The sequence below is a fragment of the Choristoneura fumiferana genome, chromosome 12, assembly GCF_025370935.1.
Source record: "Choristoneura fumiferana chromosome 12, NRCan_CFum_1, whole genome shotgun sequence".
NCBI classification, from domain to species: domain Eukaryota; kingdom Metazoa; phylum Arthropoda; class Insecta; order Lepidoptera; family Tortricidae; genus Choristoneura; species Choristoneura fumiferana.
In genome coordinates, this window is record NC_133483.1 from 8,125,941 (window position 1) to 8,138,110 (window position 12,170).

The following is a 12,170-nucleotide window of genomic DNA, read 5'->3' on the forward strand; positions in this document are numbered from 1 at the left end:
CCGGATTTGTACGTGTTAATATTCATAAAATCCTTATTTGAAAAGAGACCGGATTTTGCAATCCCTACTTTCACGATCACCTTAACTTTATTAGTCGTGCAGTTTTGCATCCTATGTATTTTGGTGAGCGCTTAGCTAGCTTAGATGTCTCTACATATAAGGCTATAATATTCTTATAAAACTTAATATAATTTTTAGAATTAACTATGTATATTGTATCTATCTTATCTTATTTTAATAACTTTAAAAGATAAATTATTCTGTTGAAAAATTGTGGCAATTAAACTGTTTAAACGATTTGGATGTAATTTTTGCTATGTGGGGGTTTTCGGGGGCAGATCTAGCTTGTTTTTATCTGTGAAAAAAGCGTGTATTTGAGTTTTAGTCCGAACAAAGCTCGATTACCCATGCATCTTCTTTTAATGTCGGCACAAGATAGATTTGTAACTAAGTGTGAGGGTTTTCCTTAAATAAAAATATAAATTAAAATGTTTATGGTAATTAAATAATAAAAGCACGAAATGACTGTTTGCCTAAACATTCGTACATGTTTTTATTTTCGCATCTCCGTCGATAAAAGAAAAAAAAGAAATACATTTATTCACTACACAACAAAAGACAACACTACATAAGACACAACAATATAATTAAGTACGATACCATAGATAGGAAGATAGTGCCTATGTGTCATTGTGGTTGTGAATCGGACACTGGCTCAGCATACCTACTTGTGATGCTAAGGCGTTAAAAACTGTGTGATTCGCGATCGCATTACCATCTCTCTCTCTACCCTCATCTTATGTTAAGTATGTGTAATAGAAAGAAGTAGTGAAAATGATTGTAAAGTTTCAAGTGTGTTAGAGAATAAGGCCTCATCATCATCATCTCAGCCGCAGGACGTCCAGTTGCTTCGGTTGGCAGCGGCCCGCATCCACCATGAACCCGCGGCTTTAACCAGGTCATCCGTCCATCTTGTTGTGGATACGCTGCACTTGCCGATCCGCGGCCTCCACTCGAGAACTACCGCCCATTGCCACTTCAACGAGCTAATTCGCTTGGCTATGTCGGTGACCCTTGTTCTTCTACGTATCTCTTCATTTCTGATTCGATCCCGTAGAGAAACCCCAAGCATAGCTCTCTCCATAGCTCGCTGAGCAACTGAGCCTATTTACAAAGGCCTACAGTAAAGCACCACGCCTCGGATTCATAAGTTATCACTGGCAACACACATTGGTTAAGAATAAAATATTGGATAAGAATTTTGGAATGATGCCTCTGCTCTGTAAAAAAAAACAAGCGATAACATTCCTATTCCTTTTAGAACTCTATCTCTTTGGTATCGTATTTTGTATTACATTAGTCATCGTGGAATATGACTATAAAGTATTGCGTCTTAATCGCTTATACTCAAACCATGCACTCAGTCATCTTTATACTTGTATTTTTTTTCGTGCTAATCTTGATTATGTCATGGCAGCTCTGCTGTCGCCCGCGAATCCGACAATATCCCGCGAAATATTCTCCCTTGGATTGGAACAAAAAGGAGCTTATGTTTCCCATTTTTAATAATGAAATAGTAGTTATTTAAAATCAGTTTAGTAGTTCCAGAGGTCACCAACTAGATAGAAATAAAGAAATACACAGAAGTCTATCTCTATATTACATTAATATCATATAAGTATAGATACTAATAAGTCATATGAAAATCAATAAGCAGGTTTTGCACGAGAAAAAAATGTATACACAATAAGTATACGTAGCTATTTTACGATATGGACCTCCGAGCTCCGGAAAGTAACGCTTGAATCTATAAATTACTTAGCCTCAAACTTCTGTTTTATTCAAACATATTTTCCCCAAAAACTCCACAAAACACCGGAACGAACAAACGACCCCAACACTTCTTTACGAAACACATCTCTTTTATAACGAGAGCTCTCGATCCCGAAATAATTGTCGGCGGGACGGCCAAGTGTTCGATCTCACACGTTTCGTTCAAATGGCTTGTCGAACATTGCAACGGTCGATACTCAAATGCGACGTTTAAGGCAAATATGAGTGTGAATTCAGTTTCTATTCATCTCATCTCACTAATATAAGTAAGTCTGTTTGTTTGTTACTTCATTGCGTCCAAACCACTGAGCCAATTCAGATGAAATTCGGTATACAGATAGTGTAGGTCCCGGAGAAGGACATAGAATAGTTTTTATCCCGGAAATTTGCATATTTCCCGCGGGATAGCGATAAACGAAATCTACGCGGACGGAGTCGCGGGTAATGGTTAGTTTAAAAATAAAAAAAACAAGATTTAACGGAAAACTTCCCCGACTGCTCCATCATCAGATCCTGGAAAGTTACGTTGCGTGGTTACGTCGTTGTGTCAAGGAGTTTCAGCGCCCGGAATTTCAATTCGACTGGCTATACTATAATAGTTTATGCGTGTAAAGCTGCGGCTAAAGGCTAGTACACAAAAGATGACACCCTGCTGTTATTTCTATTGCTAATGATATAAATTTAAAGATGGCAACTACTGATACAGCTTAGGGTCCAGTCCAGCCTAATGGACGTCTACCTTGAATTAGTATATTAAGTACATATCACACAGACTATGGACACACAGAAGAAGAAGAAGAGTATAACAGGTGGCTAATTATGCAACATAATGCTTTGAAATTTCATTGACAAACAGGGAAGCGGCGAAGCATTTGATTACGCAAAGCTGTCTCGCAACTCGCCATTACGGGGACTCGCAATAAAAGAATCAAGTATATTTTTTTCCATCATAAGCCCGACTATGGTTCTCGAACGTGCCATAAAAAGGGGCCGACGACGACGACTTTTACGATTTTAGGACGACTTGCTGAATATTATAATGGCGTTCCGGAAGGTCAATGACGATTGAAAAGAATAAAATTAGCAACACAATGGAATAGTACGTCGCTCGTATGACTATTGCAGTCTATTCCAGGAATTTATTGTGACTAGGTGCAGAGAACTGGTGTCCTTAAATCGTAAAGAGGAGACGCGAGCGCGGCCATTCAACTGAATTACGTTTCATTTATAATGAGCGTATCTTTTTATTGGGCTACATTATTCGTACTCATTTTAGTATAATATCTACTAAGTTACACGTATTGAACTTTCTCACCATAAACGGCTTGGGCTAAAATTTCCACGCGGGCAAGTATCGGAGACTTTTAATCATTAAACTGCTTAGTGTTAGTAAGTGTTAAAACAGGTGTTAAAATATACGTAATAATTATCCATTTATATAAGTATATTCCGAGCTATGAGATCATGGAAGCGCAATCTTAGTTGTTATTTAATTATACTATGCAAATTTTTTGTGCTCCTTGGGTGCACTGTTCTATGATTTTTAGGGTTTCGTAGTCAACTCGGAACCCTTATGCCGCATTTATACTCGCGTACGAGTCGCGAGACGAGGCGCGAGGCGAGGTACGAAGTGAGAGTATGACCAGTAGAGCTACTACGAAATTCGGAAATCGAAGTTCGTATCTTACCGTCCCGCTGACACTAATATTATTTTATACGAGAGAGAGGGACGGACGATACGAACTCCCATTTTCGCAGCTCTTGTCTACATATTTTGGTACGGAACCCAAAATGTGCGAAGTTCAACACATATTTAGCCGATTTTTTTGTTTTAAGGGGCTGTTTCACCATCCATTGATTAGCGATAACCGACGGTTAAATGTGATGCCGTCTCCGTCTATTCGAACAAAACAAATAGAGACGGCATCACACCTAACCGCCGTTAACACTAATCAATGGATGGTGAAACAGCCCCTAAATACAAGTCTATTAACATCCAAAAGAAGCGATTTTTATTAATATTTTAAAGCTGTAATACAATTTTTCTTTTACCGTAATATTACTATTAAAATAAATAGAGAAATTACCATTTCATTTTATAAAGCCTAGACTTCTAGTTGACTTTGCTGAATTGGAGTGAAAGTTTTTTTAAGTAAATATTGTTGATGTTATGGATAATTAAAATGAAGTTTATCTCATCACAAGTAAATTTATGTATAAGAAACAAGGACTGAGCGATTATGAAATGGAACAAATCAAATTACTATAGAATATTTATTCATCATCATCATCCCAGCCTATATACGTCCCACTGCAGGGCACAGGCCTCCTCTCGGAATGAGAGGGCTTGGGCAGTAGTTCCCACGCGGGCCCAGTGCGGATTGGGAACTTCACACACACCGTTGAATTGCTTCGCAGGTTTGTTGTGCAGGTTTCCTCACGATATTTTCCTTCACCGTAAAGCAATAGAGAGTGTAGAGAATATTTATTATGAATAGTAAACTAGTATGGAGTTGGCAACAGCCAATTTAATTAACAAATTTGTGTAATTAATCATGAATGACTGCTATTATATGCCATATTTCAGAAAGGAATGCAAAAGTAAAACACATTTCTAATCTTAGTACACTTAAATTTTAGATAAAAAGGTCTTTTAAATGCATACACAAAATATTGCAAAATATTGCGTTATAACAAACTGGAAAATACACCATTGAGTTAGGATTAATCTGTCAAACAAAATAGCATAAAGACAAAAGGGTTATTTTGGATCTCCTAAATCCCCTTGTTTTTGCCATAATTCCGGTTAAAATGAGTAAATGTTTTTGTTTAACCACGGCCATGGGGTGTTAAATGAATTTTATCAAATGAAAAGGGTTCGAATTAAAACAGCTCAGTGTGTTTTTCTAGTACGTACCTTATATTGATTCGACAAGTTGGTTCGGACACTCGGACTAAGAGGTTTCAACGAGCTGGGCCTCGTATTCATCGCCTCAAAAATATGTAACCATATACGGTCAAGGCCAAGTATATTTGCGTTACTAAGATGCCAAAATTACCTATACAAAAACTGTATTTAGTGTTGACATCTCGGTGAAGTTGTTTTATCTTGGGTTAAATTTCCAAAATACCAGCTTTTAAAACTCATAACTTAGAAAATATATTACCATGAACAATTGTTAGCTTTAAAAGTTTAAGAACTTTAAAATGAACGTTCAAAGTGACTTAAGTGACCATGGATAGCGCGTTACTACAGGAGTCCTTTAAGTTTTTGACCTAAATGTTTTAACCCTTAATTTGACAGAAGTAGAAAACTAATCCAATCACTAATTTTTGCTAAACTTTTCGGTTTTGTTGGTCGTAGGGTGCCATGAAAATTGAAAAAAAAAATCGGTGTTTTCAGTTCTTTAAGATGATTATGTTCGCTATTTCGAACACTGCTAATGATATAAAAGCGAAAGCATTCAAATGGCTTATGGCTCACAATATTTTTTTATAATGTACAACCGCGGAAACTGAATCGCTTACTAGGGTAAAACCTTTTCACAATCAATTTCATAATGGTTTCTTTGGCAGATGTACCTACGGAAGTCAAGATAATATTTGCAGTGAAAAGATACCAATTTAGTACGTGATTTAGTTTTTTTATCTGTGCGCAGATAATAACCGATAAAACATTGACTTTATAAAAGTATCTAAGAAAGTAAATTATTTAAAAAAGTCAGAGATACATTTTCACGAGTTTAATAACTAGTAAACCTAATCTAATTCTTAACAAGGTCTTTAAGCGGTCTCAAATATTGTTATTATTTTACTTAGTTAATGACGGTATTGTAGTAAAATATTTACGAGTATATTGTAAGCCAGATGTCACTTAGAATATTTTCATTTCATAAAGCGAATTAGTGTTTTATTGTGTTAACAAACTAAAGTGGTAAATCGTGGAGCATTCGAGAAGTAGTCGGTGCTCTTCTGAAACTTAGTACTCAACTCGACGAAAACAAGCTAAGCTCAAGAATGAGTTTGTAATAAATAAGACCGTGTTAGAAAATAACAGTGGTACCTTATATCTGGGCAGTTTTTGAAAGAAAACTAATCCTACTAATTTATAAAGGTATTATAAACGCGAAAGTTTGCGAGGATGGATAGATTTAGGTATGAATGGATGGATGTTTGCTAGCCCTTCACGTAAAAACTACTGGATGAAGGTATTCGGGTGTTTCAAAATTATAGCACGTACTTACTACTATATTTACAAAAATAAATAGGAAATTGTTTCGTTAAAAATCATTAACAGATTCAATTGTTAGTCTAATTTTATTTTAGCTTCACTTTGTACGTATATTTTGTTAGCGGTCAATAAAATTGACTTGATATTTGGTACATATGGCCGTCAACCAAAAAAATTGTGACAACAATGAAATTTTAAACGACCAACTTATTTGTTTATGAATTGCTGAAAAGATCAATTTAAATCTTGGCCTTGGCGCATGGCGTTCTATTCTATACTTACATGTTCATAATCAAATGGTACAAATTATTGTACGTGAGCCGAGATGGGCCCTTGGGGGCCGAGTTGCTTCTCAGTTTATTCGATATAATGCAATTTTTGCCAGGAATAGATTCAATGCACTGAACATTTGTTCAGTTCAGTTCAATCCAATTTGTTCAAACATGAACGAGGGTATTGTGTGGAAACGCTGAAAAACCTGGTTCCATTTTATAAAATCCACTTTATTCTGGAAAAGTAGTGAATAAAATACTACTAGTGAATCCAATTGAGCAAATTCTGTCAATAGCGGACATGAATGTAATGACTCTCGAATGGTTTGCAATGTATTCTGTTTTCAGATTGTTGCCAAATTTGACTTTAAGGTCAGTGAACAATTTTCGAGCTATGAAGTTGTTTAGTTTTTTTACCGAACAATAATTCGGCCGTGGGAACGAAAAGGGGCACAACTAATATTTTTGTGAAATCGAGTTAACCTCTTCACCGCCAGAGTCATCTTATGGCCAACATTGAACTCGAAATTAATCCTTTATAAAAATAAATAACTAAAATCAAAAATTATGTACGTATGTGGTAACATAGAATTATTTATAAAGGCTTTACATAAAAAAAAAATATACTTAATATTCAGTCGACTATGAATTATTTTTAAATAACTTTCAACATTAATTATTTTCTCGAGTTTAACAAAAAGTTTTATGTGCCCTTTTTAATTTTTTTAAATTTTTGTGGAAGATAAAACCGGTTTGTGACACAAAGCTAATAATAAAAAGAATAGAAGTACATATTAGTTTTTGACTATCTCACATTAATGTGAACACGTAGGTATTTTCGTAGATTTTACTAAATTATGGCTGCTTACCATACATACATATTTACTCGTAACATGAGTAATTACTTACTTGGTCGACAGTTTTAGAACATATTTCGTCACTATTTGATAAATTTCATGTTACAGATAAAGAGTCTCTGTTTATTCGGACAAACATATCATAGATATTTTATCTGTTACATGAAACAGGACCTTGGAATAACGAACGCCACCATTGAAGCTAGTTATTTTTAAGAGATTTCAAAAAAGGAGGTTCTATATTTGACCGTGTGTATGTTCGTATGTTTTTAGTGTTAATAAACAGTCACCTATGATTTACGTATTGTTCAAGTTACGTCAACTATCTCAAATCAGAAGCCATGACTGACTAATACCTGATCAGTCTCAACAAAGCTAAAAGCTTACCCCTCGTCCGTTTAGGAGCCACGTGAGGTTCGCCGGAGGGTCGGCCGGCGGCGAGGAGCACTGCGCGCGCAGCGAGTCTCCTGAAGCATACCAACCCTTCTCAGCCTTGATGGTCGGTTTCTCTGGAGGCAGTTCTGTTGGCAAACGACCAGGGTTAAAAATCTCAAGACTCGGACAACAACTCTTCTTTGATTGACTATTCGTTTCGATTTAAAGTAAAGTTTTCAACCTTGTGGAATTTTCTGAGGCGAAAATTTCGTTAATTCTGATCTGACTTTTGGGACGTGATAAAGTCAAAAGCTTAAACACTTTAATAACCGCGGTTCAGAAAAGAGGCAATTCTATTTTTTGTACCTCATTTGTTGTATGACGATGAAATGGAGACATCTTATTTTGGGACGGCGACATCACTCAAAGGGTTCTCTCAGTTATGAGATGACACCAGCTCGACCACATAACTCTATCTGGAGGAAAGGGATATCAATTGCGAATCATGCATAATACCCAAAAGGGAAATGAGAGAGGCTCATCATGAAAATTTGTATAGCCCATATTATACTTGCAAGAAAAGTGCAATTTGTATTACATTGAGACTGTAAAATATAACGAGTTGGGATTGGTCAATCGAGAGTCGTCATACCTACGTCATGTACATATTGCAACATACACGGTTTTTCTTACAAGTCCAAACTGGACTTTAGATTCTTATTTCTATAGACGGTATGTTTTTAGGGTTCCGTAGCCAAAATTGCATTACGGAAACCTTATAGTTTCACCATGTCTGTCTGTCTGTCTGTCTGTCCGTCCGTCCGCGGCTTTGCTCAGGGACTATCAATGCTAGAAAGCTGTAATTGTGCACGAATATATATGTAAACTATGCCGACAAAATGGTACAGTAAAAAATTTTAAAAAATTGTTTTCAGGGTACCTCCATACACGTAAAGTGGGGGTGTTTTTTTTCCCATCCAACCATGTTGTGTGGGGTGTCGTTGGATAGGTCTTCTAAAACCATTAGGGGGTTGCTGAAACGATTTTTCGATTTAGTGATCTGTTTGCAAAATATTCAACTTTGAAGTGCAAATTTTCAATAAAATCGAGCGTCCCCCCATGGTAGTAAATATATCAAACTTACAAGGAAAACTATAATGGTTAAGTTTTCTTGAGAACTCTTAGTAGTTTAAGAGTAAATAGCAGCCTAAGGTATAAAATATACCTAAACTTGGAATATTCCGTACAAAATACGAAATCCTTAGAAAAATATTTTTTAATTTTTTCGTAATGGCTACGGAACCCTATTTTGGGCGTGTCCGACACGCTCTTGGCCGGTTTTTTTTAATACACAGATAAGAAGATTAGAGCTAAACTACTTTAACGAGATTTTGTCACGAGTAAGTTGAGCCGAAATTGTAGCGTGTGACGTAGTAGGTGAGCTTAACGTACGAAATCCGTAAACATTACGTGCCTGAGTAGAAGGGCGATGAATTTGCGTTAATTATCCTGGAATCGCTTGACATAAGCCAAAAGTTACACATTCTATTTAAGGAATTATGCGCTAATATCGAAACAAAGATGTTCTTACACAATAAATATAGCATTGAACGATAGCTTACGGTATAAACATAAAATATGGTATAAGTGCACGAAAGTATTTCAAAAAGTATTTGGATTCTCAGTAATTTGAATCAGAAAAAGACAAAGTTTAAGAACGCTGGTTTTAGTACGAGTAGACGAGAGACCTGACTAAGAGTAGAGGACGTATATATAATAAATACCTTACAGAATAACATACATATTTGTAATTAATAATATTTAAAACTAATTTGGTGACAAAACGGCGTGACCCCGTTGAGTCACCGTCCCCGACGTCGCATTCATCGGCGGCATGGTGCCCCGGAACCGCCGGAACACGACTTCCTTCGGCCAGAAGGCAGCACTTTTATTAGTTAGATATGACAGATCAAAAAGGCTCCGAACCCTAGATAATAGTAATCACTTCATCATTCCAAAATGTCAAAACATTTATAGCAAAAGGGTCTGGTCCTACATCCTTCCTCAAATACTAAATGATTTTCCCAGGGCTACAATTGATAAAATAACTAGCAACCCTAAGAACATAAAAACATAATTAAGAATTTACTTATTAAGGGCAACTCATAGCCTAGCAACTAAAATCTTTAAAAATAAAGATTAGCTAGGAATGTCATGTAACTAATTGTAAAATTGTTATGAAATAAACAGTTATAATTTTTTTTACTTGCGATGGTCCCTATCAGCAGCCGCGGCACGCGCACCACAAACGAGATGAACTGAAAGTAGTGACACGACTGCAGCTGGAACACCCTCAGCGTGTATCCGCTCTTCCGGCGGACGTATTCCACCACATCTGCGACTGCGACAGTGTCATGCAGACGCAACACATACGTGTCGTATTCGGCGGCGTGGCCGCCCTCAGCCCGGAGTCTGGATCCAGTTCTGCAGAGCCACACTGACTCTTGCAAGGTTTCTTGTGAGCCTTGCTCTTATTCTGCACCAATGTCGTTCACATTAGTGCTCAAGGGCCTGTTCGGCGTCGAAGAGTAGCCCTCGTTTCGGTTTTGTCTTTTTCTAATGCCCGAGCGCTCGTGATTCATTCATCATCTCCTCTCTTTCTATTCTCATCCTATACCGTGTGACAGAAAAAAGCAGTGAAAACGATTATGATTCCAAATGCATCAGACAATTTAATAAGGCCTTATTATAATGGCAACTAAGTAGGTATGTATTTAAATTGGTTTACTAATGTTTCGCCGAAAAACGTTTGGCAACCTGTTTCATTTCGCAACTTTTCATTTCCCAACTGTAAAATATTTCTGAAACTGTAAATATATCAGGATTTTTATAAAAGTAACCTAACCTAACCTAAAGGGTTCTACACGATGGCCCTGAAATAAATCTTGAAATTTTAACAGATTTAGAGTTTGCGAAATGAAAAGTTGCGAAATGAAACAGGTTGCCAAACGTTACGTTGCGAAAAGGCAGTACTCAATTTAAATTATTTTCTTTCTTTTTTTTTCTTTATTTGGGACCGACGGTCTTATTTCTTCCCATTGCAGACTGAACAGAATTATTCTAAATTTGCTGAAGAAAATTCCGGGGCTTGTAAACATTAATAATAATTGAAAAATATTTTCCGATTGTGTTTTACATAATATCATTTCAAGATAAAACCATTTTACCAAATTAGCGAAATGTTGTAGCAATTATTAATTAAGCCAAATCTTTTTCAAGGGCCTCAAGCTTTCTCGAGTTAACAATAAGTACAAAAACAAATTGGTACCTTTATAAGAATGTAAACGAACGAAGTCACGTCCGCCCCCAGGTGTTTCGTAAAGTCTAACGAGCCAATCCGAACGATTCGGAGTTAACTACAGGCAAGTATGAACTGTTTGTTTGTTCAAAACAACGATAGAAAAAAACAGTTGAAAATTTTCTCCACAAAAAAGTCACAAAGTAGAAAATCCACTGAATCAAAATGCCTGCAATATTTTATTTTGGGACCTACCTATAATTTTTATTTATACAATTAAGAAACGGTAAAAAATATACTAGAATTTAGATATTTATGTAAAACTGTATTTATTGAATTGATGAAGTAATTATTAGATTTTTAGTTGTTTTAATACAAATAAACAGTCGATTGAGTTGACAAATAAATTATATCATAACTAGTTATTGCCATACAAAATCAGTAAGAGAATTGTGTACTTATAACAAGCTCATAAAAATTGGTATTGTCATCTCTATTGTGACAAAATTTATGACTTGAAATATATGCCTACTTACAGCTTTGACATGAATGGAAATTACAATAAATTAACAATAAAATCTTAATTAAACTTAATTATAAAAAAGTTGAGTAATTACAATTCTTGCAAGTCATGATCAAGTCAAGACTCTATACTTGTCAAAGTGTGTAGGGAGCGAAATCGGGTATAATTAGCATGCAAATAAATATTCAGCGAATTTACTGTACAAAGCTTTTTGCAACAAATTGTAAGAAACAACCAACCACGAGCAAAGTCCGCTCGCTTTCGTGGCTTGTATTCATAAATCAGAGAACATCTTCTTTTAGTCACGTCTATAAAGCTTACCGTAAAATCCCCATAAAAGTAGATTTCGTTGCTGTGTTAACTAACACAGATTTCATGCTGACACACGACCTGTGTATTATGTCATTCGTTTCGTGTTTGTGACTCAAGTTACAAAGTAATCAAGGGTCGCAAGAACGGAGGCAGCTTCGGTCTGTGATGTTTATCAAAAACAAAGGTAAATCGAACAAACTGTATTTGAACACGTTCCGAAAGGATTCGAGGAAATTAATGCGGAATACTTATGGTTGGCAATGAAGATTTGTTTTTTTTTTGTAGCCAATTTATAGCAAGGGTTGAATTGTGACAATTTATGTAATTTGATTTTTACGCATGGCGCTCGTTGCGTCACAATATAATAAGTAGAACATAAATTTAATTTAAATTTAAATTTGTAAGGGGAGGCCTTTGTCCAGCAGTGGACTTCTTTCAGCTGATGATGATGATGATGATGAAATTTATA

General features: G+C 35.9%; 1 protein-coding gene across 2 annotated transcripts in view; it reads right to left on the reverse strand.

Annotated features, from left to right (window-relative positions):
* LOC141433234 (uncharacterized) overlaps positions 1–12,170 on the reverse strand; it is a 337,942-nt gene that overhangs the window by 124,637 nt on the left and 201,135 nt on the right. For both annotated transcript variants that reach the window (XR_012451908.1, XM_074095180.1), the window contains exon 4: positions 7,581–7,714. Coding sequence is in view for 1 of the 2 variants with exons in the window: in XM_074095180.1 (XP_073951281.1) it covers positions 7,581–7,714 (134 nt within the window). In the remaining variant the exon portion in view is untranslated. The remainder of the gene's footprint in view (positions 1–7,580; positions 7,715–12,170) is intronic.